Below are 26,480 nucleotides of genomic sequence, written 5' to 3' on the forward strand. Positions count from 1 at the left end.
GGGTGAACTTTCTCACTAATCATTATTCACGATTCATTCAGGACTATCCGTAATCAAGGCAGCATCCACATTCATGTAGAAGTGTTTAGAACTATATTCTATTATTATTTACAATAAATGTGACTCCAAAATGACACAATACATTATTTATCATTAATTTCTATTAAGACACAAAATAATCTGAAACACAACCAAAACAAACAGCAAATGCAACCAACAAGGTTGTAGAGTCACAAGCTTGATGTAATCATTGCGGGCTAGGAATATGGGACCAAATACTAAACTTTTGACTACTTGAATACACAGGTAATTGAATTTGACCCAATACTTTTGGTCCCCTAAAATGTGGGGACTATGTACAAAAAGTGCTGTAACTTCCAATGGTTCACCCGATATGGATGAAAATACCCTCAAATTAAAGCTGAGTCTGCACTTTAACCTCATAGTCATTGTATCATTTCAAATCCAAAGTGCTGGAGTACAGATCCAAAACAACAAAACATGTGTCACTGTCCCAATAGTTTTGGAGATCACTGTATATACAGTAAGCATTGGGAACATGCTCTAAGGAACCGACAGAATAGTGGCAGAGTGGGGAGTTTGTGTAGCTTAAAGTCTGCATTCGTTTTCAACCACTATTCCCCCACATCTGGTTTTAAGTCAGAAGTGATTAGCCACGATAGCTTTGAATAATGTTGAACTATTGAGGTACTTTACTTTATTTACTATTTGGTTTGGGGCTGTTAAATATTTATGTGTGATACTGTAACCTGGATACAAGTATCTCGGAGGATCCATGTTGAAATGTAAAGGTAATTTCAGATTGAGCCGACATAAAAAATTGTCAAAGACTCCAGTCACCCAAGTCATAGACTGTTCTCTCTGCTACCGCACGGCAAGCGGTACCAGAGCGCCAAGTCTAGGATCAAAACAGCTTCTACCACCAAGCCATAAGACTGCTGAACAATGAATTAAATGGCCACCCGGACTATTTACATTGACCCCCCCCTTTGTTTTTACACTGCTCCTACTTGCTGTTTATTATGTATGCATAGTCACTTTACAAATTACCTCGACTAACCTGTACCCCCGCACATTGATTCGGTATTGGTACCCCTGTATATAGCCTCGTTATTGTTATGTAATTTTCTTATGTTACTTTTTGATTTTATTTCATTTTTTTTACTTACTAAATATTTTCTTAAAACTATTTATTGAACTGCATTGTTGGTTAAGGGCTTGTAAGTAAGCATTTCACGATAAGGTCTACCTACACCTGTTGTATTTGGCATATGTGACAAATAAAATGTGATTTGATATGCAGCGTTTACCGTGAATGCAGTCTATGAGACCGCAGGGAACATTGCCTTTAATTATCAATGTGTTATGAAGCAGATCTTCAGCGCTATGGATTGAATAGAGCCCTAACTAAACATTAGCATCTTAGCTGTGACGGTGAAAAAAAAATGTTATATTTCATTGTCACATGTTGATGACTCTATTAGTGGAAAGCAAACACACTGCGGCCCTCTATACTATATCTTACAAACACACTGCGGCCCTCTATACTATATCTTACAAACACACTGCGGCCCTCTATGCTATATCTTACAAACACACTGCGGCCCTCTATACTATATCTTACAAACACACTGCGGCCCTCTATACTATATCTTACAAACACACTGCGGCCCTCTATACTATATCTTACAAACACACTGCGGCCCTCTATACTATATCTTACAAACACACTGCGGCCCTCTATACTATATCTTACAAACACACTGCGGCCCTCTATACTATATCTTACAAACACACTGCGGCCCTCTATACTATATCTTACAAACACACTGCGGCCCTCTATACTATATCTTACAAACACACTGCGGCCCTCTATACTATATCTTACAAACACACTGCGGCCCTCTATACTATATCTTACAAACACACTGCGGCCCTCTATACTATATCTTACAAACACACTTCGGCCCTCTATGCTATATCTTACAAACACACTGCGGCCCTCTATGCTATATCTTACAAACACACTGCGGCCCTCTATGCTATATCTTACAACACACTGCGGCCCTCTATACTATATCTTACAAACACACTGCGGCCCTCTATGCTATATCTTACAAACACAGGTGCTAAGACGACAACACTATTTTGATATATGACAGTGACATTTAGAAAAGAAAAACACCTATGGTCCATGCATACACATCAAATAATGCAGACACATTCCATATGCGCTGACCAGTCATGCAATCAACAGTAGGAGACACTGTGTGACATCTTCATGTCAAAGTTGATAAACCTTTTGGTCCGCAGGTGCCAAGTTGGCTTTGATTGGCTTGCTCATATTCACTACATGGGGGCAATCAAAGCAGGTTTTTGTTTTTTCCTGGTCAACAGAGTTAGCAGGAAGCAGTCAGGAAACCAAAAACCAGTAATTACATTGTATTGCTGAAGCAGACAGGCCTGCTCCATTCCTGTCCTTCCTCAGAGTTGATATGACTGGACAAGAGGAACTTAAGGTTTTTTGGGGACGTGGTTCAAGTCCAGCAGGTTCAGCAGCCAGGGCCTTTAATACAGCTAGCTAACTAATTCTCCTGGTTTGTGTCTCTGTCCTGCTTGTGTTGTCGCAGCGCCTGCAGAAAGACGTGCTTGACTTGGTTCATCATGTCACTGCAGAGCTGCAGGTCCTCAGCCTTGGCCTGGAGAGTGCTCCTCAGCTCAGCCCTCAGAGCCTTGTTCTCCCCCTGCAGCACCGCCAGCCTGGGGGACAGAGGGAGAGAAACACACAACAACACGTCAACATGGTTGTGTGCTTCAGTCATTTAGGAGTTTGTAATGTATGAATACCCTCTGCATTTTTCGAGCTGTTCTCACTCTTCATAGAAAGTAAAACTCCAATGTATACATGTACAATGTATCTGACACCCCATTTTGGCTTTTACAGTACATGTACAATATTTCTAGTATGTCATACTCAGTATTCTGTGAGTTTCTAGTATGTTATATTCTCTATTCTTGTGTGTGATCTCACTGAAGACTTTCAATCTTATTAGAATTGAACATAGATTGACAGTTTGTATCTCCAGACTGTAACAGACAGAGTCCCCTGCCAGGAGTTCCAGGAGAGACAGAAGAGAAGACAAAAAAACACTAAGTCAAACTCACTGTGTACTTAGTTCAATGACTTGGGCCTCCCTGGAAAGGTCAGGAGGGCTTCGAGGGGATGATGATTCCCTCTGTCTCCCACTAGACGAGGCTCCTGGGATGGTAGAAAAAAAATAACAACAAAAATAAGACAGAAATAGCAGTTATGGATCAATATAAATCCCATTCTCAGTCTTGTCACTGTGTTACTGTTATAGACCAGTGTGCCTACCCTGAGACTTACCTCCAGTGCCCTTGTTGCTAGTTTTTCTGGGAGTCAATCCTTTGCCCAGATCCAGCTTTGCTTTTTCTAGCTGCTGCTCTAGGGCTACGGCCCTTCTGCGTTCTCCTTGGAATTTTTGCTCTGCCCCTAGGCACCTCTGCATCCCTTCCCCCTCCCTGTCACATCAAACACACCAGCCCAGTCTCTTACTACTATATCCCATTCATACCAAAAACAAAAACCTGCCAATTTTAAAATGCTGTGTTCTTTTTATATATCTGAAAGGTGAAGCCAGTAACAAGGCCTGTACTTTTATTTCTGCCAACCGAGGTAGTCATGATTGCGGTATTATGTTTAAAAACTGCATGATCATCATGAAAATTCCGATCAGGTACTGTAATCTGGTCATTACAAAGTAAGGAGGCTTACATTTCCATGCCGGAAAGATGTATAAACACAAAGGTTAACAGAGAGGTTGAGAGAAAACACTCATGCAATGGTTTGAAATCAGTAATAAATAAAGAAATTACAAAAGGCACACACCCAATATTAGCAATCTAAACACCCACCCATATGATTTAGTAAAGGACAGGAAAATAAACTAAACTAATGTAATGTACACAATACACCCGGAAATTTGTGTTGCAGAAATGAAATCCATTGGTAGTTGATGTATGTAATACCTGGATTGCTGGAGCTTGACTAGCTCTAAGAGCCTATCTCTCTCCACACAGGCAGCCTCACAAAGGGTCCGAAACTCTGTACACTCTGCCTTCAGGTACCTCACGTCCTCTGAACAGTTCTGACAACACGAAGGAGCTCCTGCATCTCTGAGATAGTGGTAAATTGTATCAGTAGGTGTAGTCCACCACAAACAGGTTTTACTGTACATCGAATAACAGTTAAAAAGATCAGATGATTTGTACCAGATGTTATGGAGGCTAAGACTTACCTGACCTCTAAACTGACCCCAGCTGCTGACTCCACTAGTTTATGTCCAAGTTTAGATACGGAACTATATGAGAGATAAAAAAAACAACATACATTTAGATAAATAATATATCAATATAGTCATTGCACAATCAATGACACTATCAACTGATAATTGAATAATTTGTAGGCAAGGTAGATGAGTCAAATATTCATGAATGTACTATAATATTTGACATTTATGACACAAGATTATCTTATATTTATGACTCCCACTTGCACACATACCGGGCTGAGCTAATCCTCTTACTGCTGTCTCCCCCTGCTGTCAAAGGCCAGAAACTGCCAGTGGTAGTCTTTGGGCCTGATTGACCGCCTTCCTCTCTCTGCAACACATATACAAAATCCATTCTGTTTAAATTCCAGTCCTGAATTCCATAGGTCAGTTGCATTTGAAAAAATGCTACCATAAAGCATCATTGCTACATTTTTCTATATTGGAAGCGACTGGAAATAAATGGAACTAGCCCAAAACGCTGAAGCCAAAACTCTCAGTCAATAGCAATGACATCACTAGAAGTCTTTTTATCTCCTTGCAGAATCACAGTCAGTTTACCTCAAAGGACTGTTGCTGTATCTCATCCTCCAGCTCTTTCACTTTGGCCTCCCTCTCGGAGACCATGTGTTTGAGCTGCTGGATGAGGGATGTGTGTCTCTGGGCCTCGCTGCTCAGCTGCTGCCCCAGGTTCTGCTGGCTCTCCTTGGTCTGCACGTCCTGTTGGCTCAGCCTACCCAGCACCTCCTGCAGCTGGCTCTGCTGCTTCTACAGTACTCACAACAGGACAGACAGGGGGACAGGGGCAGGTGAGGGGGCAGGGGACAGGTGGAGAGGGAGACATGATTAGGCGGACAGGGGACAGGGGACAGGGTTAGGGGAGGACATGTCAAGAGACACTTCACTCTAGAAACGTATGCGTACTACTGTATGTGTTGGTAAGTGAAGTGAAGCATCAGCATATTACAAACTAAGAGTAACTGATGCATCAAACTGATTATTCTGTGATATGTTGTCACGTCCTGACCAGTAAAAGGGGTTATTTGTTATAGTAGTTTGGTCAGGGCGTGGCAGGGGGTGTTTGTTTTGTGTGTTTCGGGGTTTTGATGTGTGTTCTATATTTTCTATTTCTATGTTCCCTATCTATGTTTTGTATTTCTGTGTTTTGGCCTGGTATGGCTCTCAATCAGGGACAGCTGTACTTCGTTGTTGCTGATTGGGAGCCATACTTAGGTAGCCCTTTTTCCACCTGTCTGGTGTGGGAAGTTGTTTTTGCATTGCTGTGAGTAGCCTGCGAAACTGTTCGTTCGGTGTGTTGCTTCTTGTTTTGGTTTTTGCTGGTTCACCATTTATATTAAAGTATGATGAACCCAACCCACGCTGCGCCTTGGTCTCATTCCAACAACGGACTTTACATATGTATATGTATTTGACGTTGGCAAATGCAGTAGGTCTACAGCATTATTTATTTACCTATATTTAATCATCAGGTAGTCACCATTGAGACCAGTGTCTCTTTTACAAGGGAGCCCTGTATATTTAATAAAATACATCAAAAATAAAATACAATATAAAACAAATAAAATACAGCACAACATATATTGCACAGACAAATATACATAAAACACAGTCAACTAAAACAAACATTCTCCATTATAAAAATCCTACGTCCCCTGCCTGAACTGCCCTAGGACACTAAGACATCTATTTGTAATGTATTTTGGTGATCATTCCAAACATGTGGAATAAAGAAAACTAAAGGCTGACTTACGTAACTCTGCAGACACCAAAGGAGTCTCCAGACTTAACCAACCCTGTAAACGGGTTTGATAACTTGTCATTTTAAATCTTAATAGTGAAGTTAGGTAAGTTGGAAGCTTGTGGAGCAGGGCTTTGTAAACAAAAAGAGAGTAATGATGTGATCTACGAGACTTCAAAGAGGTCCAACCAACCTTTTAGTAAAGAATACAGTAAAGAGTAATACAACGAAGGGTGCTATGAAAAAGGCAACTGCACTTTTATAAATAGAATCACCATAATCAAGATCATGTAGAAAGGTTGACTGCTTCCTGCTGACTAGTGAGAGACAAGGTCTGTTTCTGTAAAAAATAAAAATGTCAATCTAACAAGGTCCTTCTATGTTTTTCAAACGATAAATCAGTGTCAATCCAAATACCAAGGTATTTGTATGCAAGGACTCGTTCAATTATAGATCAATACGATGAGTGAAGATGTAATCCATCTGAAACAATGTTATGAGAACTTGAAAATATGGGATTTTGGCAAATATATCTACTTCCCCAGTGTCAGATACCATAGACTTACAGTCATTGTGCTAACACTAGTTAGCAATTGCACTAGAGCTAGTTAGCAACTCCCTTCAAACTGCACACAGAAACATAAAAATGGTATCCACGAGTTCACCTGACTCTGGGGAAGTAGATAAAAGAAAACGGTTCAGAATATAAGTGATCAATGAAAGAAAACCATGAAAATACATATCTCCTTTTTAGATGTAAAAATACTCTGATCGTGTATATTATTTAGGGTTAGGAAAGTATTTCTGAATAATTTTTTAAAAACAGGGTTGGAGAACCTTTACTCACAAAATATGTTGGTGAATAAAAAAATGGTGGTTTGATTCACCTTGAAATTGCCATATTTAATTGTTCAATCCATGAAATATTGGAAGGTGAAAAAAGTGTACAATAGGGGTTGAACAGTAGTCCTATAAATCTACCATAATAATCACTAATCAGAGAACTGTGATGACAATAGTACAGTTGTCGTGAACCGTGCGCCAGGGTCCAGGTTTTAAAGCATGGTGTGCGTTCCATAATTATTCAAATAGGCTACATGTCCCAAATTATTGCTTGTTATGCGTTAGCCTAATATGACCCACTATTGCTAGAGATCCTCAGGATCAACCACACGAACGTGACAAGAGGAAAGAAAGTAATGGATGTAATGGAATGATGCAAAATGTAAGAACACCAAAGTGACAGTTATAAATGTATATAATAATAGTATTTGGGTATAACTGACGGTGGCTACCGATAGATATTTAACATGATACAAAAAGGAAAAAATACAGTGAAAATGAAAGAAATACAGTGAAAAGTCTGGGCATATGATTAAAACATTCTAGAAATCAAATAGGTAGGTTTGGCGCTATACTGTATGGCTACAGAAGCCTATAGACTGGGTCTCCAAATGTCATCCTTGCAAGTTATAAAGCCAGCATTTCATAAACTTCACTGTGGAAAAGGTGATATGTTGATATGCTTCAGTTTGCTGCCATATGACTGGTCTCCAGCGATCATAAGGATCTAAAACAATTGTCATTTATATTTACAATCGCCTTAGCCAAACGGCTTACTCATTTACCTACCTTTTATCAATTTGTAAACCACAACGCATGGAGGATGGTGTTATTTCTATCAGAAAAATGAAAGTAGATGTTGTTCCACTTGGAACCGACAGGTTGCGCGACCTTATTCATTGATTCATCGCGCGTAAAGGTGGTTGAATTATGAGGGAATTAAGTCAAGATCAGAATACGGCGTATCAGTAGACACACCTCCGCCACACCTTCATTTATTTGATCTCCACCACCAAACGAATAGCGGGTGAATAGCATGCTATTCTCATGTTTAAGTTCAAGGTCAGAATATGCGTAGAGCGAAAAGTGCATAAAAAGGCAATTATGTTCCATTTAGCGCTTAACTCAGGTTGAAGTTCTTCCCATGATCCCCTCAAAGTTCTAATATGATATACCAATATACAGTACATGGGTTCATACTAGTATTTGAAACATATCTATAGAATGGAAAAGTCGCAAAAGTGCAAACCATGCCCATCTGGCACTTGAGACAGGCTCAATCAAATGCTCAAAGCAGTTCAAAGAAAACTATTTGAACCGAGGTCTGCTAACATACCAGTAAGGCATCCACCAGCTCATCATCATGCTTTCCTTTGTCCAGCAGGGTGGAGATCTGGGCCTTCAGTGATTTCACCTCAGTGCTCAGGTTTTTGTTTCTGGCCTTGGAGCCCTCCAGCTTCTTCTTCACATCATTGTGGTCCTTCATGAGGGAATCATAGTCCCCCGTCATCCTCTAACCACACATGCCAGGAGGAGAGAAGCAGAACTAAGGCTGGAGTTCAATTAAACCTCAAAATCTCAAAAGAGCTACTGTGTGAATACCACAATGCAGGTTTGATTGAACTGTCAATCAATTGTCAATCAAGTCTGGCTCTTCCTACCTCCAGAGTTTCTCTCTTCTCCCTCTCCATATTGCGAATGTAGGTGAGGTTTCTGTCCTGGGGGGGTGTCTTCTGCAGGGCCCCGCTCCACAGTAGCTCCTCTTCCACGGTGACGAATGACGGCTGCTTCCTCTGAGCTGATTGGCTCAGCTGCTGCTCCAGGTCCCGAACCTGGGGACAAAAAAACAACAGAGAAACATTAAGATGGCTACATTGCAGTCAACAAATCACCTTGTATGTATTTTAACAGCTTATTGTGTGATCAATATTCTGTGCCTCGAAAGTTCTTCCAATGACAGCAGGCAGTCAGCTCACCCGAATCTGGAGAGCCAGTATCTGCTGGGAGCGACCTCTCCAGTTACCTGGGCTGGTCAGTAGCTGCTGGATGCTGACTTCCTCTCCTACCTCACTGGATAACACCTACAGTAGGAACAAAAACATGCCATGAATAGTATGCCATAACCTTTGAAATGTTTGAACTTTTAACAAACGGCTGTATACGCACCTTCTGAGCTATTTTCAATTCCTGCTTGACAGCTTGAATCTGGTTTCGATATTCTGTCATCTTGAATTGGGCAGCAGATAGTTTTTCCTGTAGAGATTTTACCACTGGACTGTTCTATTGGTAAGAGGAACACAGTCATAACTGTCATTGAAAAGTCACAATATTGACACAAATGCAATTTGCCAGGTTTGCTTAGAATAAACATGTATAAAAGTTTTTGCTAACCTGATACAACAACATAAGCATATGTGGCAGAGTTCCCTTGAGTATTGGCTCATATTTGTTTACGGCTTAAAAATGATGATCAGTCATTAAGACTAATTACCTCCTGGAAGTCCTGGGATGACCTCATGTCTTGTGGCTTTACATCCATTTTCTTCCCAGGAGGACTAAGCAACAAAGCAGCCTGGAGCTAGAGGATTTAGCATAATTGCAATTATTTTAATTACTTACCAATCCAGTCAAGAGCTTACATCATCAGTCTATAAAGCAATATCGCTGACAAATGGCCAATTGGGTCAAGAAGTGGAAAGTCTCGGGCATTTATGTATAAAATTGGGATTTTGTATCCAAATGTCATTGTCAATTGACAGACTGGATTTGAGATGGAATTCTGGTTTGTTACAGTTGCTGATTCTTTGTTATAGTAATGTGAAATGATAAGTTCTTTAAACATCCCATTTACCTCTTTCTCAAGCTGTTTCACTCTGTTGCTAGTTTGTTTTACTTTAACTTTTTCTCGTTCCATTTCAGAAGCAAACTCTCGATTCCTCTTAGAAAGCTCAACAATCTTGGTAGCTGCCGCATCACCCGCCAAGCCAGATGTGCCTTGGACAAGATAGTCATAAAATCAATAAAAAAGGACACATGCCACTTCAGACAACATTCCCAAAGTCAAATGGAGCTCTGAAAGTAAGAATAAAACAAAGACAACAACATATATAATAATTTTACTCAGAATGTAGCCAAATCCAATGCTTATCAACCCAAAAGATGATTTGTTCATTCAAGTTTTTTCATATACTGTACAATACCTGCTAAAGCCAGCCTGTCTTCCTCCCTCTTCTTCTTCAGATGTTTAATCTCAAAGTCTTTCTCGCTCACTAGTTTGAAAAGTCGGCCATTTTCATCCCTCAGCTCCCTCACCTGGTCCTGCAACTGTTCATTTTCATTCTGTAATAGCCTGTGGGGATTAAAAACCCATTAAAGTCAACATTTTAATATGGAGGATGATAAATTCCCTCCAATTACAAACGACAATAACAACACAGTCATATTTAGGTTTATGAAAGTTCTCCCCTAAAGACCCACAACTTGCATATTGCTACAATTGCTATTTCAAAGCTAATGAAAGCCTTTGTCCAAAACAATTGCTCCAAACACTAATCCATTTGGGTAATAATGAGATAGGTACATATAACTAATTCATAATGCTACAATGCCTACGGTAAGCATAATGTTAGGCTGTATTGGGGGAGGAAACGTTGTCTAACTTTAATAATATAGACCTAACCTAATAATATTTGAAAGAGCTCACTTTTTACTACAATCATCCGTGTGATGAATGTCTAGCTGGGACAGGTTCAGATTGTCCTGGATCTCAGTGGCCTTCTGCTCCTTCTTCTGTTTCTCTAGTCTTCTCTGGAGATGCTTCTCTTGCTGCTCCTGCAGAGCCTGGAACTGTAGACGAAGGTTATCCTTTAGTCCATCATCTTCTTCCATGTTGTACAGAAAGGTCCAACCCAGAAATTGCAGTCCCTTGGTGTTGAAAAGAAATGTTAACACTTAATTTGGCTGACAGAACAAAAAAGGGTAGTTAGCTAACTAACACTGTTATTTTGGGGGCCATTTAAATTATGTAATGCATTCTTAATGATATGTATTTACATGGTAGTTACATAGGCAGGTACAGTTGAGATAGACCTGAATTTGAAATGTCAATGTGTAAGGTTACAGTTACATGCTAATTTCCATGAAACACAAACAGGAGCTAGAACAGATCAAGGTAAAATGTGTTTTATATTGGATATCCTGTAGATATTCGGTTTTCTCTCGTCAATAGCTATTGAATCAAGCATGCCATGACTATGAAGATGGTAGATTCTGAATCAGGGGTGGATGGAGAGAAAAATCCACAGCTTTGTTTTGGTTTAAATGTATTTTTTTATTATTATTTGTAGCTTTCAATCTTCAATAGCTCTTACACAAAGTGTGCCTTGACTATGAAAATGATATATTCAGAATCGGGGAGGTTGGACAAAAATCCATGGCTTTGTTTTGGTTGAAATGCATTTTTGTATTATTATTTTTAGCTTTCAATCTTCATCAGCTCTTACACAAAGCGTGCCATGATTATGACAATGATATATTCAGAATGGGGGGAGGACGGACAAAGCTCCTTTGCTTTTTTCTCTCTAGAAATTGCATTTGTATTTATTTTTTATGTTCAATAGCTCTTACACAAAGCGTGCCATGACTAAGAAAAATATACAGTGCATTCGGAAAGTATTCAGACCCCTTCCCTTTTTCAACATGTTACAGCCTTATTCTGAAATTGATTAAATTAACTGTTTTCCTCATCAATTTACACACAATACCCCATAATGACAAAGCGAAAAAACAGGTTTTTAGAGATTTTTGCAAATGTATTATAAAAAGAAAATGAAATACACATGGCACATAACAATCTCTCCCTTTGTGTAAGAGCTATTGAAGATTGAAAGCTAAAAAAAAAGGAAGATAAATAAATCTACCTAAATAAAGCTTTTGATTTTTGTCCATCCTTCCCTGATTCTGAACATGTCATTTAAATAGCCATGGCGCACTTTGTACACTTTGAAGATTGAAATCCGAAATCGTATTATTACACAAATAATAATAAAGGTGTGGATATTTCTCCATCCAGCCGATTCAGAACATACCATCTTATAGCCATGGCATGCTTTGTTCAATAGTTATTGATGAGAGAAAACCTAATATTCACCGAATATCCTAAAACAAATTTTACCGCGGTCTACAACGGTTGTATAAACTGAAACTTGGTGGAGAGAGGAGGGGTGGGGTGGTTATGGTTACAAGACACTAGACCTACATCCAAACAAAATATGTTTGAGTAATTAACAACTCACTTCGTGTAAAGTATGCTTGGGCCTAGTCTCAGAGGTTTTAAACCTCACTAGCATCATATTTTAAGATAGCTCGGCGTTGGCTAAGGACGTTATTAAGGTTAGCTAACTAACGTTAGTTTAGCTAACTTAGCTAGCTAACGTTAGCTGTTATAACAGGCAGGAGATGTAAATGAATAGTTTAAACTCACCTTCGTAACAACGTTCTGTGTTGAGCTACAACATAACAATACACAGGTTGCTGAACAATTGCGATATCTGTGGTTATAAGCTTGACATGTCACAGTTTACGAAACGTGTGTAGAGCTGTTTTGGTATTGGTACACTTCCTCGTCCGATCGAACGCTAGTGTATCCATGGCAACGTGTTCCTCCTTAGAGGCACGCACCGCGCAACAGGTGGGGGGAGCATGGAGGTGGGGAGAACGCAAGCGGTGGCACATGCAAGTCTACTACACCGTAATGAGTAAGTGAAAACATGTTTTTAGAAATATTAACACATTTATTGAAAATGAAATACAGAAATATTTAATTTACATAAGTATTCACACCATTGAGTCAATACTTTGTAGAAGCACCTTTGACAGCCATTACAGCTGTGAGTCTTTCTTGGTAAATCTCTAAGAGCTTTCCACACCTGGATTGAGCAACATTTGCCCATTACTCTTTTCAAAGTTATTCAAGCTCTGTCAAATTAGTTGTTGATCATAGCTAGACAACCATTTGCAGGTCTTGCCATAGATTTTTAAGTAGATTTAAGTCAAAACTGTAACTCAGCCTCTCACTGTCTTCTTGGTAAGGAACTTCAGTGGAGATTTAGCCTATCACTTTACCCCTACCTACATATTACCTTAATTATCTCGACTAACCTATACCTCCTCACATTGACTCGGTACCGGTGCCCCCTGTATATTTCCTCCTTATTGTTATTTTATTGTTGCTTTTTTTTTTTTTACTTTAGTTTGTTCAGTAAATATTTTTCTTAACTCTTATTTTTCTTAAAACTGCATTGTTGGTTAAGGGCTTGTAAGAAAGCAGTTTATGGTAAGGTCTGCACCTGTTGTATTCGGTGGCAAATACAATCTGATTTGATGAGTGGCCAAATCTGTTTTAGGGCATAAACTACATGACCAGAAGTATGTGGACACCTGAACATCTCATTCCAAAATCATGGTTATTAATATGGAGTTGGTCCCCCCCTTTGCTGATAATATAGCCTCCACTCTTCTGGGAAGGCATTCTACGACATGTTAAAACATTGCTGCGGGGACTTGCTTCCATTAAGCCACAAGAGAAATTAGTAAGGTCGGACACTCATGTTGGGCGACTAGGCCTGGATCGCAGTCGGCGTTCCAATTCATCCCAAAAGTGTTCGATGGGGTTGAGGTCAGGGCTCTGTGCAGGCCAGTCAAGTTCTTCCACACCGATTTCGACAAACCATTTCTGTATGGACCTCACTGTGTGCACAGGGAATTGTCATGCTAAAACAGGAAAGGGCCTTCCCCAAACTGTTGCCACAAAGTTGGAAGCACAGAATTGTCTAGAATGTTATTGTATGCTGTAGCGTTATGATTTCCCTTCACTGGAACTAAGGGGCCGAGCCCGAATCATGAAAAACAGCCCCAGACCATTATTCCTCCTCCACCAAACTTTACAGTCGACACTATGCATTAGGGCAGGTAGCGTTCTCCTAGCATCCACCTAACCCAGATTTGTCCGTCGGATTACCAGATAGTGAAGCTTGATTCATCACCCCAGAGAACGCGTTTCCACTACTCAAGAGTCCAATGGCAGCGAGATTTACACCACTCCAGCCGACGCTTGGCATCGGGCATGATGATCTTTAGGCTTGTGTGCGGCTGCTTGGTCATGGAAACCCATTTCATGAAGCTCCCGACGAACAGTTCTTGTGCTAATGTTACTTCCAGAGGCAGTTTGGAACTGGGTAGTGAGTGTTGAAGCCGAGGACAGACGATTTTTACACGCTACGTGCTTCAGCACTCAGCAGTCTCGTTCTGTGAGCTTGTGTGGCCTACCACTTCACAGCTGAGCCGTTGTTGATCCTAGACATTTCCTCTTGACAATAACATCCCTTTCAGTTGACCGGGCAGCTCTAGCAGGGCAGAAATTTGACTAACTGATTTGTTGGAAAGGTGGCATCCTATAATGGTGCCACGTTTAAAGTCACTGAGTGGGCAATGTTTGTCTATGGAGATTGCATGGCTGTGTGCTCGATTTTATACACCTTTCAGCAACAGGTTTGGCTGAAAAAGCTGAATCCACTAATTTGATGTGGTGTTCACATACTTTTGTATATATAGTGTATTTCGCCACAAACCCCGCAACACTGTGCCAAAATATTACTATTTTGCTTGTGTCTGTAAATTGGTGGTTGTAACGTTACACACCATTCCAACCACATCCGATCAAAATGTGGATACATTCCACAAAAAAGGTAATGTGTGTAGACACAAAAATATATTCTTTCAAGCTCTGTCAGGTTGGATGGGGAGCGTTGCTATACAGGTATTTTCAGGTCTCTCCAGAGATGTTCGATCGTGTTCAAGTCCGGTCTCTGACTGGGCCACTCAAAGACATTCAGAGACTTGACCCGAAGCCACTCCTGCGATGTTTTGGCTGTGTGCTTAGTGTCTTTGTCTTTTTGGAAGATGAACCTTCGCCCCACTCTGAGGTCCTGAGCACTCTGGAACAGGATGCTGCCACCACCATGCTTCACCGTAGGGATGGTGCTAGGTTTCGTGATGCTTGGAATTCAGGTCAAGAGTTCAATCTTGATTTCATCAGACCAGAGAATCTTGCTTCTCATGGTCTGAGAGTTTTTAGGTGCCTTTTGGCAAACTCCAAGCGGGCTGTCATTTGCTTTTTACTGAGCAGTGGTTTACATCTGGCCACTCTACCATAAACGCCTGATTGGTGGAGTGCTGCAGAGATGGTTGTCCTTCTGGAAGGTTCTCCCATCTCCACAGAGGAACTCTAGAGCTCTGTCAGAGTGACCATCAGGTTCTTGGTCACCTCCCTGACCTAGGCCCTTCTTCCTCAATTGCTTAGTTTGACCAGGCGGCCAGCTCTAGGAAGAGTCTTGATGGTTTCAAACATCTTCCATTTAGAAATGATGAAGGCCACTGTGTTCTTGGGGACCTTCAATGCTGCAGAATTTTTTTGATACCCTTCCCCAGATCTGTACCTTCGACACAATCCTATCTCGGAGCTCTATGGACAATTCCTTCAACCTCATGTCTTGGTTTTTGCCCTGTCATGCACTGTCAACTCTGTGCCTTTCCAAATCTTGTCCAATCAATTGAATTTACCACAGGTGGACTCCAATGAAGTTGTAGAAACAAGGATGATCAATGGAAACTGGATGCACCAGAGCTCGAAAAAAGGGGCTGAATAGTTATGGAAATAATAATATGTTTTTTATTTTAAATACGTTTCGATTTGTCATTATGGGGTATTGTGTGTAGATTGCTGAGATATAAAAAAAATAGAATAAGGCTGTAACGTAACAAAATGTAGAAAAGTCAAGGGGTCTGATTACTTTCCGAAGTAACTGTATATACAGTACCAGTCAAAAGTTTGGACACACCTACTCATTCAAGGGTTTTTCTTTGTTTTTACTATTTTCTACATTGTAGAATAACCGTGAAGACATCAACACTATGAAATAACACATATGGAATCATGTAGTAACCAAAAACAAATCAAAATATATTTTATATCCTTCAAAGTAGCCACCCTTTGCTTTGATGACAGCTTTGCACACTCTTGGAATTCTCTCAACCAGCTTCACCTCGAATGCTTCTCCAACAGTCCTGGAGGAGTTCCCACATATGCAGCACTTGTTGGCTGCTTTTCCTTCACTCTGCAGTCCAACTCATCCCAAACCATCTCCATTGGGTTGAGGTTGGGTGATTGTGGAGGCCAGGTCATCTGATGCAGCATTCCAGCTCCCAGAAATGTTCCTTACGCACAAAAGGCGTATTTCTCTAAAATGTTGTAGACAAATTTGATTATATCGCTGTTAGTGAGCATTTCTCCTTTGCCAAGATTATCCATCCACCTGACAGGTGTGGCATATCAAAAAGCTGATTAAACAGCATGATCATTACACACGTGCACCTTGTGCTGGGGACAATAAAAGGACACTCTAAAATGTGTGGTTTTGTCACACAACACAATGCCACAGATGTCTAAAGTTTTGAAGGATTGTGCAATTGGCATGCTGACTGCAGGAATGTACACAAGCTGTTGCCAGAGAATTGAATGTTCATTTCTCTACCATAAGCCACATCCAATGTCGTTTTAGAGAATTTGGCAGTATGTCCAACTGGCCTTACAACCACAGACAACCACATCGGCTTCTTCACCTGCAGGATCGTTTGAGACCAACCACTCGGACAGCTGATGAAACGGAGGAGTATTTATTTCTGTAATGAAGCCCTTTTGTAGGGAAAAACTCATCTGATTGGCTGGGCCTGCCTCCAAAGTGGGTGAGCCTATGCCCTCCCAGGCCCAACCATTGCTGCACCCTTGCCCAGTCGTGAATTCCATAGATTAGAGCCTAATGAATTTATTTCAATTGACTGATTTCCTTATTTTTTTTTATTTAACCTTTATTTAAGTAGGCAAGTCAGTTCAGAACAAATTCTTATTTACAATGACGGCCTACCCTAGCCAAACTCGGACGACGCTGGGCCAATTGTGAGCTGCCCTATGGGACTCCCAATCACGGCCGGATGTGATACAGCCTGGATTTGAACTGTAACTCAGTGAAATCTTTGAAATTGTTGCATATTGCATTTATATTTTTCTTTATTGTCTAAATATACAGATTTTAATTTTAATACCATTGGGATGTTCCAGAAAGCAGGATCATTATGTTAGCCAGCTAACTTTGAAAGCAGTCAAATATATCTCTTGATTTTCAGATTAATTTTGAAAGCTAAACTTGAAAATGCGTTGTTAGGATGTCGAGTCAATTATACCTAATCTCGGAAATCCAGAACTAAAATATTGCGTAAATGAGTCATGTGCTCGATTAAGTTCTGGGAGGAAACTTGTTAGAAAAGATACTAGAACAAGGAGTGGAAGCAAGGTGGTAGCTCCATCCTCCTCTCATTCCAAGTTATAGGCAAGTCTATGTTCCAAATGTCCCCTGCAAAAGTGTGATTTGTCCAAATGATCAGTGGTGGAAAATCTGTGCACCAGAGCAAAGTCCGTCGTTAGTTGTCGTATCCCACCGTCTGTTGACAAATGGTTGACAAATGCTTCAATTCCAGTTACATTTGTCTGTCCACAAGAGATAATTATACCATGCCAAATTCATGTCTATATTTCTCGAAAACATTAAGTTGTTTCCGATTTTCCGGGACAGCTGGTTAACTCATTGATCTTGCTTCCTCAAACAGCCCCCATGTGTCAACGGGTTCCAATGGCATGTAAAACTGTACATACCAATGGCCATAGCTCCCACCACAAATCCTTGAGCCATTACACACATGTGGATCAGGGGCACTGACATCTTCATGCATCCACAGATCTTCAACTTGAACAGTCTGTAGCCCACGATGGTAAAGAATCCTGCCATTACTTGAATGCAAAAAACAACAACAGATAAAGTAGAGTACAGAATATAAAGGACAATTGGGCCTATAGGACAATGACACTGGAAGACATACAGTCAATATCAACATCAATACAACAGTACAAAATAACAACAAATGTTGACTGTGTAGAGTAGGCTACTGTATGTGCAGGTTCATATATTGCTTTCATTTGGTGATGTAATCATAGAGGTGCATGAGAAAACTAAACTATGATGGATATGTGTGTGTGTATGTATGTGCGTGTGTGTTGTTGTAAGGGCTGTCGTGAGAGAGAGTAGACCAAGGTGCAGCAGAGGATGTGTTCATCTTCAGGAATTTATTACAGAAAGAACACGTTAGACAAAAAACAAGAAACCAACAGCCAAACAGTCCTGTCAGGTGCAAACACTAAACAGAAACAATTACCCACAAAACCCAAAGGAACAACATGCTCCTTATGTGTGACTCCCAATCAGCAACAACGAGCTTCAGCTGTGCCTGATTGGGAGCCACACACGGCCCAAAACAAAGAAATACAAAAACATAGAAAAAGGAACATAGAACGCCCACCCAATGTAACACCCTGGCCTAACCAAAATAAAGAACAAAAACCCCTCTCTATGGCCAGGGCGTTACAGTTGTATACTAATCACTAATTGCAACAAAAGGATTCTCCTTTGCCTTTCGCATACATTTTGACTCTCCTTTATCATATTCAACTGCAGACATCTTGGCTGAAATCAGAAACATTTGGAGAATTACCGAGAGTTACTTTATAACATAAATCTAGAAAAGATGTTATTCACAATGATTGTCTCGCTACATCAATGACATTAAATAGGCTGCAAATCATATTCTTGGAAAATATTGGGACATAGGTCTCAGTATTTGAGTTTGTAAAACCTACAACACTAAATTAATGATGAATGACGAAGTATAAGTTCAAATATCAGTGACATGGGTTTGTATTGGAAAGTACAGTGAAACTTTGACGTCATCTTTACATTAGAAAATATATCGTAGCAATTTAACAATTCTAATCAAATCAAATTTTATTTGTCACATACACATGGTTAGCAGATGTTAATGCGAGTGTAGTGAAATGCTTGTGCTTCTAGTTCCGACTATGCAGTAATATCTAACAAGTAATCTAACCTAACAATTGTAAAGGAATGTATAAGAATATGTACATAAAAATATATGAATGAGTGATGGCCGAACGGCATAGGCAAGATGCAGTAGATGGTATAGAGTACAGTATATACATATGAGATGAGTAATGTAGGGTATGTAAACATTATATAAAGTGGCATTGTTTAAAGTAGCTAGTGATACATTTATTACATACATTTTTGAGTCAGTATGTTGGCAGCAGTCACTCAATGTTAGTGATGGCTGTTTAGCAGTCTGATGGCATTGAGATAGAAGCTGTTTTTCAGTCTCTCGGTCCCCGCTTTGATGCACCTGTACTGACCTCGCCTTCTGGATGATACCGGGGTGAACAGGCAGTGGCTCGGGTGGTTGTTGTCCTTGATGATCTTTTTGGCCTTCCTGTGACATCGGGTGGTGTAGGTGTCCTGGAAGGCAGGTAGTTTGCCCCCGGTGATGCGTTGTGCAGACCTCACTACCCTCTGGAGAGCCTTACGGTTGTGGGCGGAGCAGTTGCCGTACCAGGCGGAGACACAGCCCGACAGGATGCTCTCGATTGTGCATCTGTAAAAGTTTGTGAGTGTTTTTGGTGACAAGCCAAATTTCTTCAGCCTCCTGAGGTTGAAGAGGCGCTGCTGTGCCTTCTTCACCACTCTGTCTGTGTGGGTGGACCATTTCAGTTTGTCCGTGATGTGTACGCCAAGGAACTTTCCACCTTCTCCACTACTGTCCCATCGATGTGGATAGGGGGCTGCTCCCTCTGCTGTTTCCTGAAGTCCACGATCATCTCCTTTGTTTTGTTGACATTGAGTGTGAGGTTATTTTCCTGACACCACACTCCGAGGGCCCTCACCTCCTCCCTGTAGGCCGTCTCGTTGTTGTTGGTAATCAAGCCTACCACTGTAGTGTCGTCTGCAAACTTGATGATTGAGTTGGAGGCGTGCATGGCCACGCAGTCATGGGTGAACAGGGAGTACAGGAGAGTGCTGAGAACGCACCCTTGTGGGGCCCCAGTGTTGAGGATCAGTGGGGTGGAGATGTTGTTACCTACCCTCATCACCTGGGGGCGGCCCATCAGGAAGTCCAGGACCCAGTTGCACAGGGCGGGGTCGAAACCCAGGGTCTCGAGCTTAATGACGAGTTTGGAGGGTACTATGGTGTTAAATGCTGAACTGTAGTCGATGAACAGCATTCTTACATAGGTATTCCTCTTGTCCAGATGGGTTAGGGCAGTTTGTAGTGTGATTGGGATTGAGTCGTCTGTGGACGTATTGGGGCGGTAAGCAAATTGGAGTGGGTCTAGGGTGTCAGGTAGGGTGGAGGTGATATGGTCCTTGACTAGTCTCTCAAAGCACTTCATGATGACGGAAGTGAGTGCTACGGGGCAGTAGTCATTTAGCTCAGTTACCTTAGCTTTCTTGGGAACAGGAACAATGGTGGCCCTCTTGAAGCATGTGGGAACAGCAGACTGGGATAAGGAGTGGCCAAAAGGCTGTTATAGCAGGGGCAGCGCCATTGAGGGCTTCCACCATGCTTCCACCATGTCGAAGTATTCAAAGTCGTCAATTGGGTGGGGATTCCTATGGATTCGAGCCTCAATGGAGCTCGGCATGCTGTCACAGGTGCTATAATGGCACAGCTATAAATATGAGTCCTCTAACTATCTCTATGGGCATGCACTGCTTGCTGGAACATAAAGGGTTAGTGCTATAAGGGATCTTTGGGATGTCCATACCCTAAACTCTAACCTTAACCATAGCCCTTAACTAACCTTAACCATTTTAAATTTCATCTTCAGTGATGTAAGAGTTGAATGTCCAAAGGATATCTGCTAGCAAGGACTGAACAGAATGTACCAGAGTCAGTCGATTCGGATCTGATGATATGAATGGATTTTCATGAATCTGATTATTTTATTCAACTCACCTATCTATACTAGACCTATATATTCTACATAGATGGAACTGACTAACAGACAGACACGCTTGGTTCATTAACAGTAAGCATTTCAATGTTAGTCTATACCTGTTGTCTGTGAACCATGTGACAAATAAAATTTGATTTGATTTCATGCTATAATATTCTGTAATATCTATTTCTAGGCTGTTTCCTATCCATAAATAACGTTTACGATTAGAGGTATATATAGATAGGCTATAGCGGTCAATTAAGTAACATTTCATAAGCCTCTATATGAGTGAAGTCTATTGAGTTCAAACCTAACTAAAATGTGAATTCAGATTAACTCAGATGTTTGCAAGAAGATTTAGAGTGGCTTTAAGGGATATAGGGCCAAAATTACAACCAGATATGAGATTTACACTAGGCCTAATGAAAAAGAGAGCCACCAACTGGTGGTGGACTCTGATAGAGGTGCTGCTTTAATATATAGGTACAACTGTCCCAGCGCCTCTGTTAGAACGCGGATAATGACCATTAGGAGACAGATGTACCGAATGTGCTTTATTCCACACTCAAGACAGACAGGCACACTCACACACAGCGATAGAAATTGGACTGATGGTAGTCGTCAAAGTGATAGTGTAAGTGGTCGTATGGTTAGTGATGCACTAACACACGTTAAGGAAGTCCAGGATGGAGGCTATTCCTCAGCTTTTACTTTTCCTTGGCTGACCAGCTCAGCTGACTGAGTTCCCTGGCAACCTGGTCCGTAACACAGAGGTGTGACATGGCCTCTGCCAAGGGACAATTGGGTCAGCCTGATGCAGGGGATGGTAGCCTACCTCAGCAGTGAAAGGCTACAAAGTGTACATGATGGCAAAAAAAACATCAGTTCAACAAATGCTGTAATATCTGTGAGCTGCACGCTATAGTGTTTCCATTTAAACAGTTACAATCCCAGTTATGATTTTACATAAATGATACTAATAGGCTACTTTGCTGCTTTAAACAGGGGAATAAGAATAGGAAAAGATTATGACAAATACCAGGAAACGGAGGAATGCCTAATAACTACAGACTAAATGCTGAGTATCATAGTGCTTACTCAAAATAGAATAGCACATTTAATACTGGGTTTTAGGATTTCAGAAACTCTTTTTTTCCAGAGATAAGTCTACTCTAATGCATAATACATCATACAGGAAAGTTGTTTATTCTTCTTGATGATAACATATACAGTGAGCTCCAAAAGTATTGGGACAATGACAATTGTGGGGAAAATTGAAATGATACAATGACTATGAGGTTAAAGTGCATATCTTCATCCATATCGTGTGAACCGTTTACAGCACTTTTTATACATAGTCCCCCAATTTTATGGGAACTAAAGTATTGGGACAAATTCACTTATGTGTATTAAAGTAGTCAACATTTTTGTTTGTTTCCCCATTAAACAGGAAACATCTTTGACCGATCAAACTTTCCACTCTAATTCTTGCCAGGACAGGACACAATCATTGATAAGTAGACTCAGACAGATTGGACTACTTAAAAATACCCCCTGGAAGACTGCCAATAGGCAAACAACATGGACCATTTTACTGTGACCCCTTTGTCAAGAAGAATGTATGGTCAGTAGTGATGGGTCGTTTGCAAACGAACAGCTCTTTTTGAACAGATCTTTTTGGTGTGGGGAACTGAATTGCATCTGTGAAAGAGCCATTAATTTGGCTCCCTTATTTGCATACTGCTATTACTTACAAAATGATCATCCAAAGAGAGTAAATCCACACTGCAGAAACAATAAATTGCGAGAAAAGCACATCAATCTAGTTCAATGCGTTAAAAAAACCCGTAATCTAATAATTTGTCCAGGTAAAAATTTATTTGAACGTGCGCTTCACGATCTGTCATAATGGTAGCCTACCTTTTGGGCTTTCCATTGGATATTTGAAAAAGATCCATGTTTCTAGGCCGACTTTTAAGCATTTTGAAGGAAAGACTCGGAATGCCCACTGACTAATGGTCAGTGGTGGTATATAGAACAAATGCATACTACTATTAATTGGCCAGATGGGGGCGGCATGAGGCAAGAGAGGTTAACACCGTTATCCTGTAGTACACAGATCATTTTAAAAATATGTTTCTAGGCTCCTCAGTGACAAGATAAGGGATAGTATGTGCTTAGTACTGTAGTAGGGTGCTGCCCTACAGTAATCAAGCCCATGGACTTTCACACATCCAAATGAGCCCATAATACGTACACTGTAGTGAAATGTAAACTTGAAGGGTGTGTCTTCAAAGTTTCCCAAATTACTGTTTTTAGATCCAAAATATTTAGACTTTGTTACTTTTCCTGTGTCTACGTTTCAACGCCACATCAAATCCTCTACATCGTTACCGCACTGATGTTTGTGAGGTTCAGAAAGACATTGTGGTATTAGAGACGGTATTAACAAATATCCAGAACATCCATCAATGCGTCATGAATTGTTTATTCTTGTGCACCTCCTGAAAGTTGATGTCAGTGGCCTAGAGTTAGTTGCCCTTTAGAAGGATAGCAGACAGTATTTCACAATACTCTTATCTTTTAGATGAAATATTGCAGGGACGTCAAACTCATTCCACAAAAGCAGGGATGTCAAACTCATTTCACGGAGGGCAGAGTGTCTGCGGGTCTTTGTTTTTTCCTTTCAATTAAGACCTAGACAACCAGTTGAGGGGAGTCCCTTACTAATTAGTGACCTTAATTCAGCAATCAAGTACAAGGGTAGAGCGAAAACCCGCACACACTCTGACCTCCATGGAATGAGTTTGACACGTGCCTTAAAGAGTTCACTTTTACAGGCCAATTAAATGCTCAGAAGATGAAATATAACAGCTTACCATACACAATATTCCAATCATTAGATCTTTATCACTGACCTCTAACGTAAAATAAAAATTGAAACTATATTTTTACTTTTATCACACTCAAAATAGAGATATTAATGTACTGTAAGGCCTAAGGTGTGTATGTAAATTCAGTCTGGAGTGCCAGAGTGTGCTCAGTGTGCTCTGGGTGTTCGTAAATTCAGAGTTTTGTCAGATTGACCATTAGTAAATTCATAGTGTTTCGCTGACGCTCTGGCCGAGGAGTAGGGTTGTTTACATTTACATTTGAGTCATTTAGCAGAGCGACTTACAGTAGTGAATGCATACATTTCATACATTTTTCTTTCCCCGTACTGGTCCCCCGTGGGAATTGAACCCACAACCCTGGCGTTGCAAACACGTTTACTATGTTACATCTACTTTATGAAACCAGGCTGTTGAATCCAGGGGGTGGAAGATCAGCACAATTGCGGGATTGAAATTTAAAGGCAAAATTCTGGCATTTCCAGAGACTGCTTTCACCGGCAAACGATGCAAATGTCAGCTAAATCGTAAATAACCCTTTACATTTTAACACGGATCTTCCAGCACTACGGATTGAATCTAGCCCAAAAGCTACTTACTTATATCCCTTTCATACACAGACCAAAATCCCACTAATTGACCATGCCTGCATTTTAATAAAATATTTTTTGTATATCTGAAATGGGTAGAGGGTAAAAAACATTTAAAAAGAAAAGCCACATATACCTAATTCATTGCGGCATGTTGCGTGAAAGGCATTCGATTTTTATATCCCCATTGCTTTTGCTGGGATGGAACAAGATACATTCAACTTTGACCATGTTGTTATGATACTTGTCATGGTAACCTGAGAGATAGCAAGCTTGTGACGCAGCGAACATGAATATTCCTTCGGAGAAGCTCCCAAGCCATCAAGACCCACGCCCTACTCTATAGGCTGGTCGATAGCCAATGTGCTCTCAGCAACGCTTTCACCACTGCGTTTGAGTAGAAGCAGTCATCCTGCCACAGTGCCGCGTGCAACCAGCTAGTACAGTCATCACACGTGTGGGACACTTACTGATGCTGTTTTCTGTTAGAAACATGCACAGCTGAGGGAAGGGGTGCATGGTTCGCTTTTGAAAGACTCTCTCCAATAAGAATTATTTCCTCAGAATCTACTGATTCGGTCACTCATCTGTAGAGTGTTTTTGAATTTCCCCTGCATGCTTGCGTTCAGTTCGTTCACTTTCCCAAATATGTCTGTTACATCGGCAAGGAGACACTTTTTATTTTCATTACAAAAAAAGTCAACCAAGTCTGTTTTTTTTATATCCATTGTGAATGACAACAGTTCCTCTCTCAATGCAAAAAAATCTTTCCTACACTCCCCCTCCATAACCACCAAGCCTCGGTGTGAAATAGAACATTGTCATGCTCTTAACCCATATCTTCACATAGTTTTAAGAACAGGCATGTGTGCAGTGGATGTGGTTTGATGTAGTTTACAGTCTGTTGTGGAAAATTCGATCCAAAGATTAAGGCAGAGACTATTTAATGATATAATAGAAAAATCTTTAATATGAGCAGCTGCAGGGGAGATCCACCACTGATTTCACGGGGAAGAACTCAAGGAAGAAATGGTTACTTGTCCCTTATATAGTGAGAGGTGATAATATAATCATATTGTTTACACAACAGTTCTTTCAATTCAACAGTTCCGGAACACAATGGCCTTGTGTTAGGGTGCAGACATACCGTGAGTCTATGAAAGGCATAACATCACAGTACAACACAGAACATATCCCTTGAGAAGTTACATCTGCTCACCCCAAATTCTGCCACCACAATTCCCCCTTTGATGCCATGAAAACTATGGGCATCACCATACATGACATATCTGAGAGTTGTCAGACAGAATTGAAAACCTTTTGGTTTCAGAGAAATTGGCATTTTACACAGAAAAGCGTGGTCTGCGTGAAACTCTGAAAAGGTAATTTAATAATAACAATCCAGGGAAAAGGGAGGTTCATAGGGATCGGGGTCATTTCGAGGGAAGCAGGTACTATCATATCCATTAGGGTAATTTGGATCCCCATTAAAGGGTGAAACAGTGGTAACACTCTGCCCCCACCACTGCACAACCCCCCTATCCGCTAGGAGCATATCCAAAGCCAATCTATTTTGTAAGACCATGGTATGTGTAGCAAATAGTTCAGCAGTCAGCGCTTCCAAAGCAGTGGTAGTAGCATTCTCCATTATTTCTATATTGGCTACTTCTCGAATGGAATCAAGAACAGTTGTCATGCCATTCCCAACAACATGTTAGGGTGGAATGTTACATTTTTCAACAGTAAGAGCAGGGTAATGTTTGCTATATAACACAAATAACCAGGGGGAGAGTAGGCCAGGGTGATGGGTTGCTTGGGCAGTGAGTTGGGATTTATTCAAATAAAATCTTCTCATATAAAACACCCTATCCTCCACCCAATCAAGCTTCTTGTCTGTAAGGTGTGGTGGATGAATCAGAATTAGTTGGGTAACATAGATAATTAAGATGTTTTATTAGTATAATATGCTTATGTGAGATACTTGTCATTAGAAATTGTCCTTTGGACACTGGTGTCTTTCAGTTGCACGTTTCCCTTAGCTGGGGCTCAGTCACTTGGGGCCCAGAGAGG

General features: G+C 40.7%; 1 protein-coding gene across 1 annotated transcript; it reads right to left on the reverse strand.

The window, feature by feature from the left end:
• Nucleotides 1-1,326: 1,326 nt before the first annotated feature.
• Nucleotides 1,327-12,626, reverse strand: ccdc13 (coiled-coil domain containing 13). The gene is made up of 16 exons (XM_029725311.1): nt 12,458-12,626; nt 10,679-10,899; nt 10,176-10,324; nt 9,827-9,969; nt 9,467-9,553; nt 9,142-9,255; nt 8,952-9,056; nt 8,637-8,807; nt 8,312-8,488; nt 4,935-5,141; nt 4,607-4,704; nt 4,341-4,403; nt 4,072-4,218; nt 3,410-3,564; nt 3,187-3,280; nt 1,327-2,781 (listed from the first exon to the last, which is right to left on the reverse strand). Exons 2-16 carry the CDS (start codon nt 10,861-10,863, stop codon nt 2,607-2,609), a joined length of 2,070 nt encoding a protein of 689 aa, XP_029581171.1. The 5' UTR covers nt 10,864-10,899; nt 12,458-12,626; the 3' UTR covers nt 1,327-2,606.
• Nucleotides 12,627-26,480: the final 13,854 nt, after the last annotated feature.

Source organism: Salmo trutta, chromosome 31, assembly GCF_901001165.1.
Source record: "Salmo trutta chromosome 31, fSalTru1.1, whole genome shotgun sequence".
NCBI lineage: Eukaryota > Metazoa > Chordata > Actinopteri > Salmoniformes > Salmonidae > Salmo > Salmo trutta.

Excerpts from the sequence above, each read along its gene's own strand:
- ccdc13 (XM_029725311.1), bottom strand. The coding sequence starts at position 10,863 with ATGGAAGAAGATGATGGACTAAAGGATAACCTTCGTCTACAGTTCCAG. Across the intron at positions 8,808-8,951 it reads TACTGGCTCTCCAGATTCGG|GTTCGGGACCTGGAGCAGCA; the intron begins GTGAGCTGACTG and ends TTTTGTCCCCAG. Across the intron at positions 5,142-8,311 it reads AGCTGGTGGATGCCTTACTG|AAGCAGCAGAGCCAGCTGCA; the intron begins GTATGTTAGCAG and ends TGAGTACTGTAG.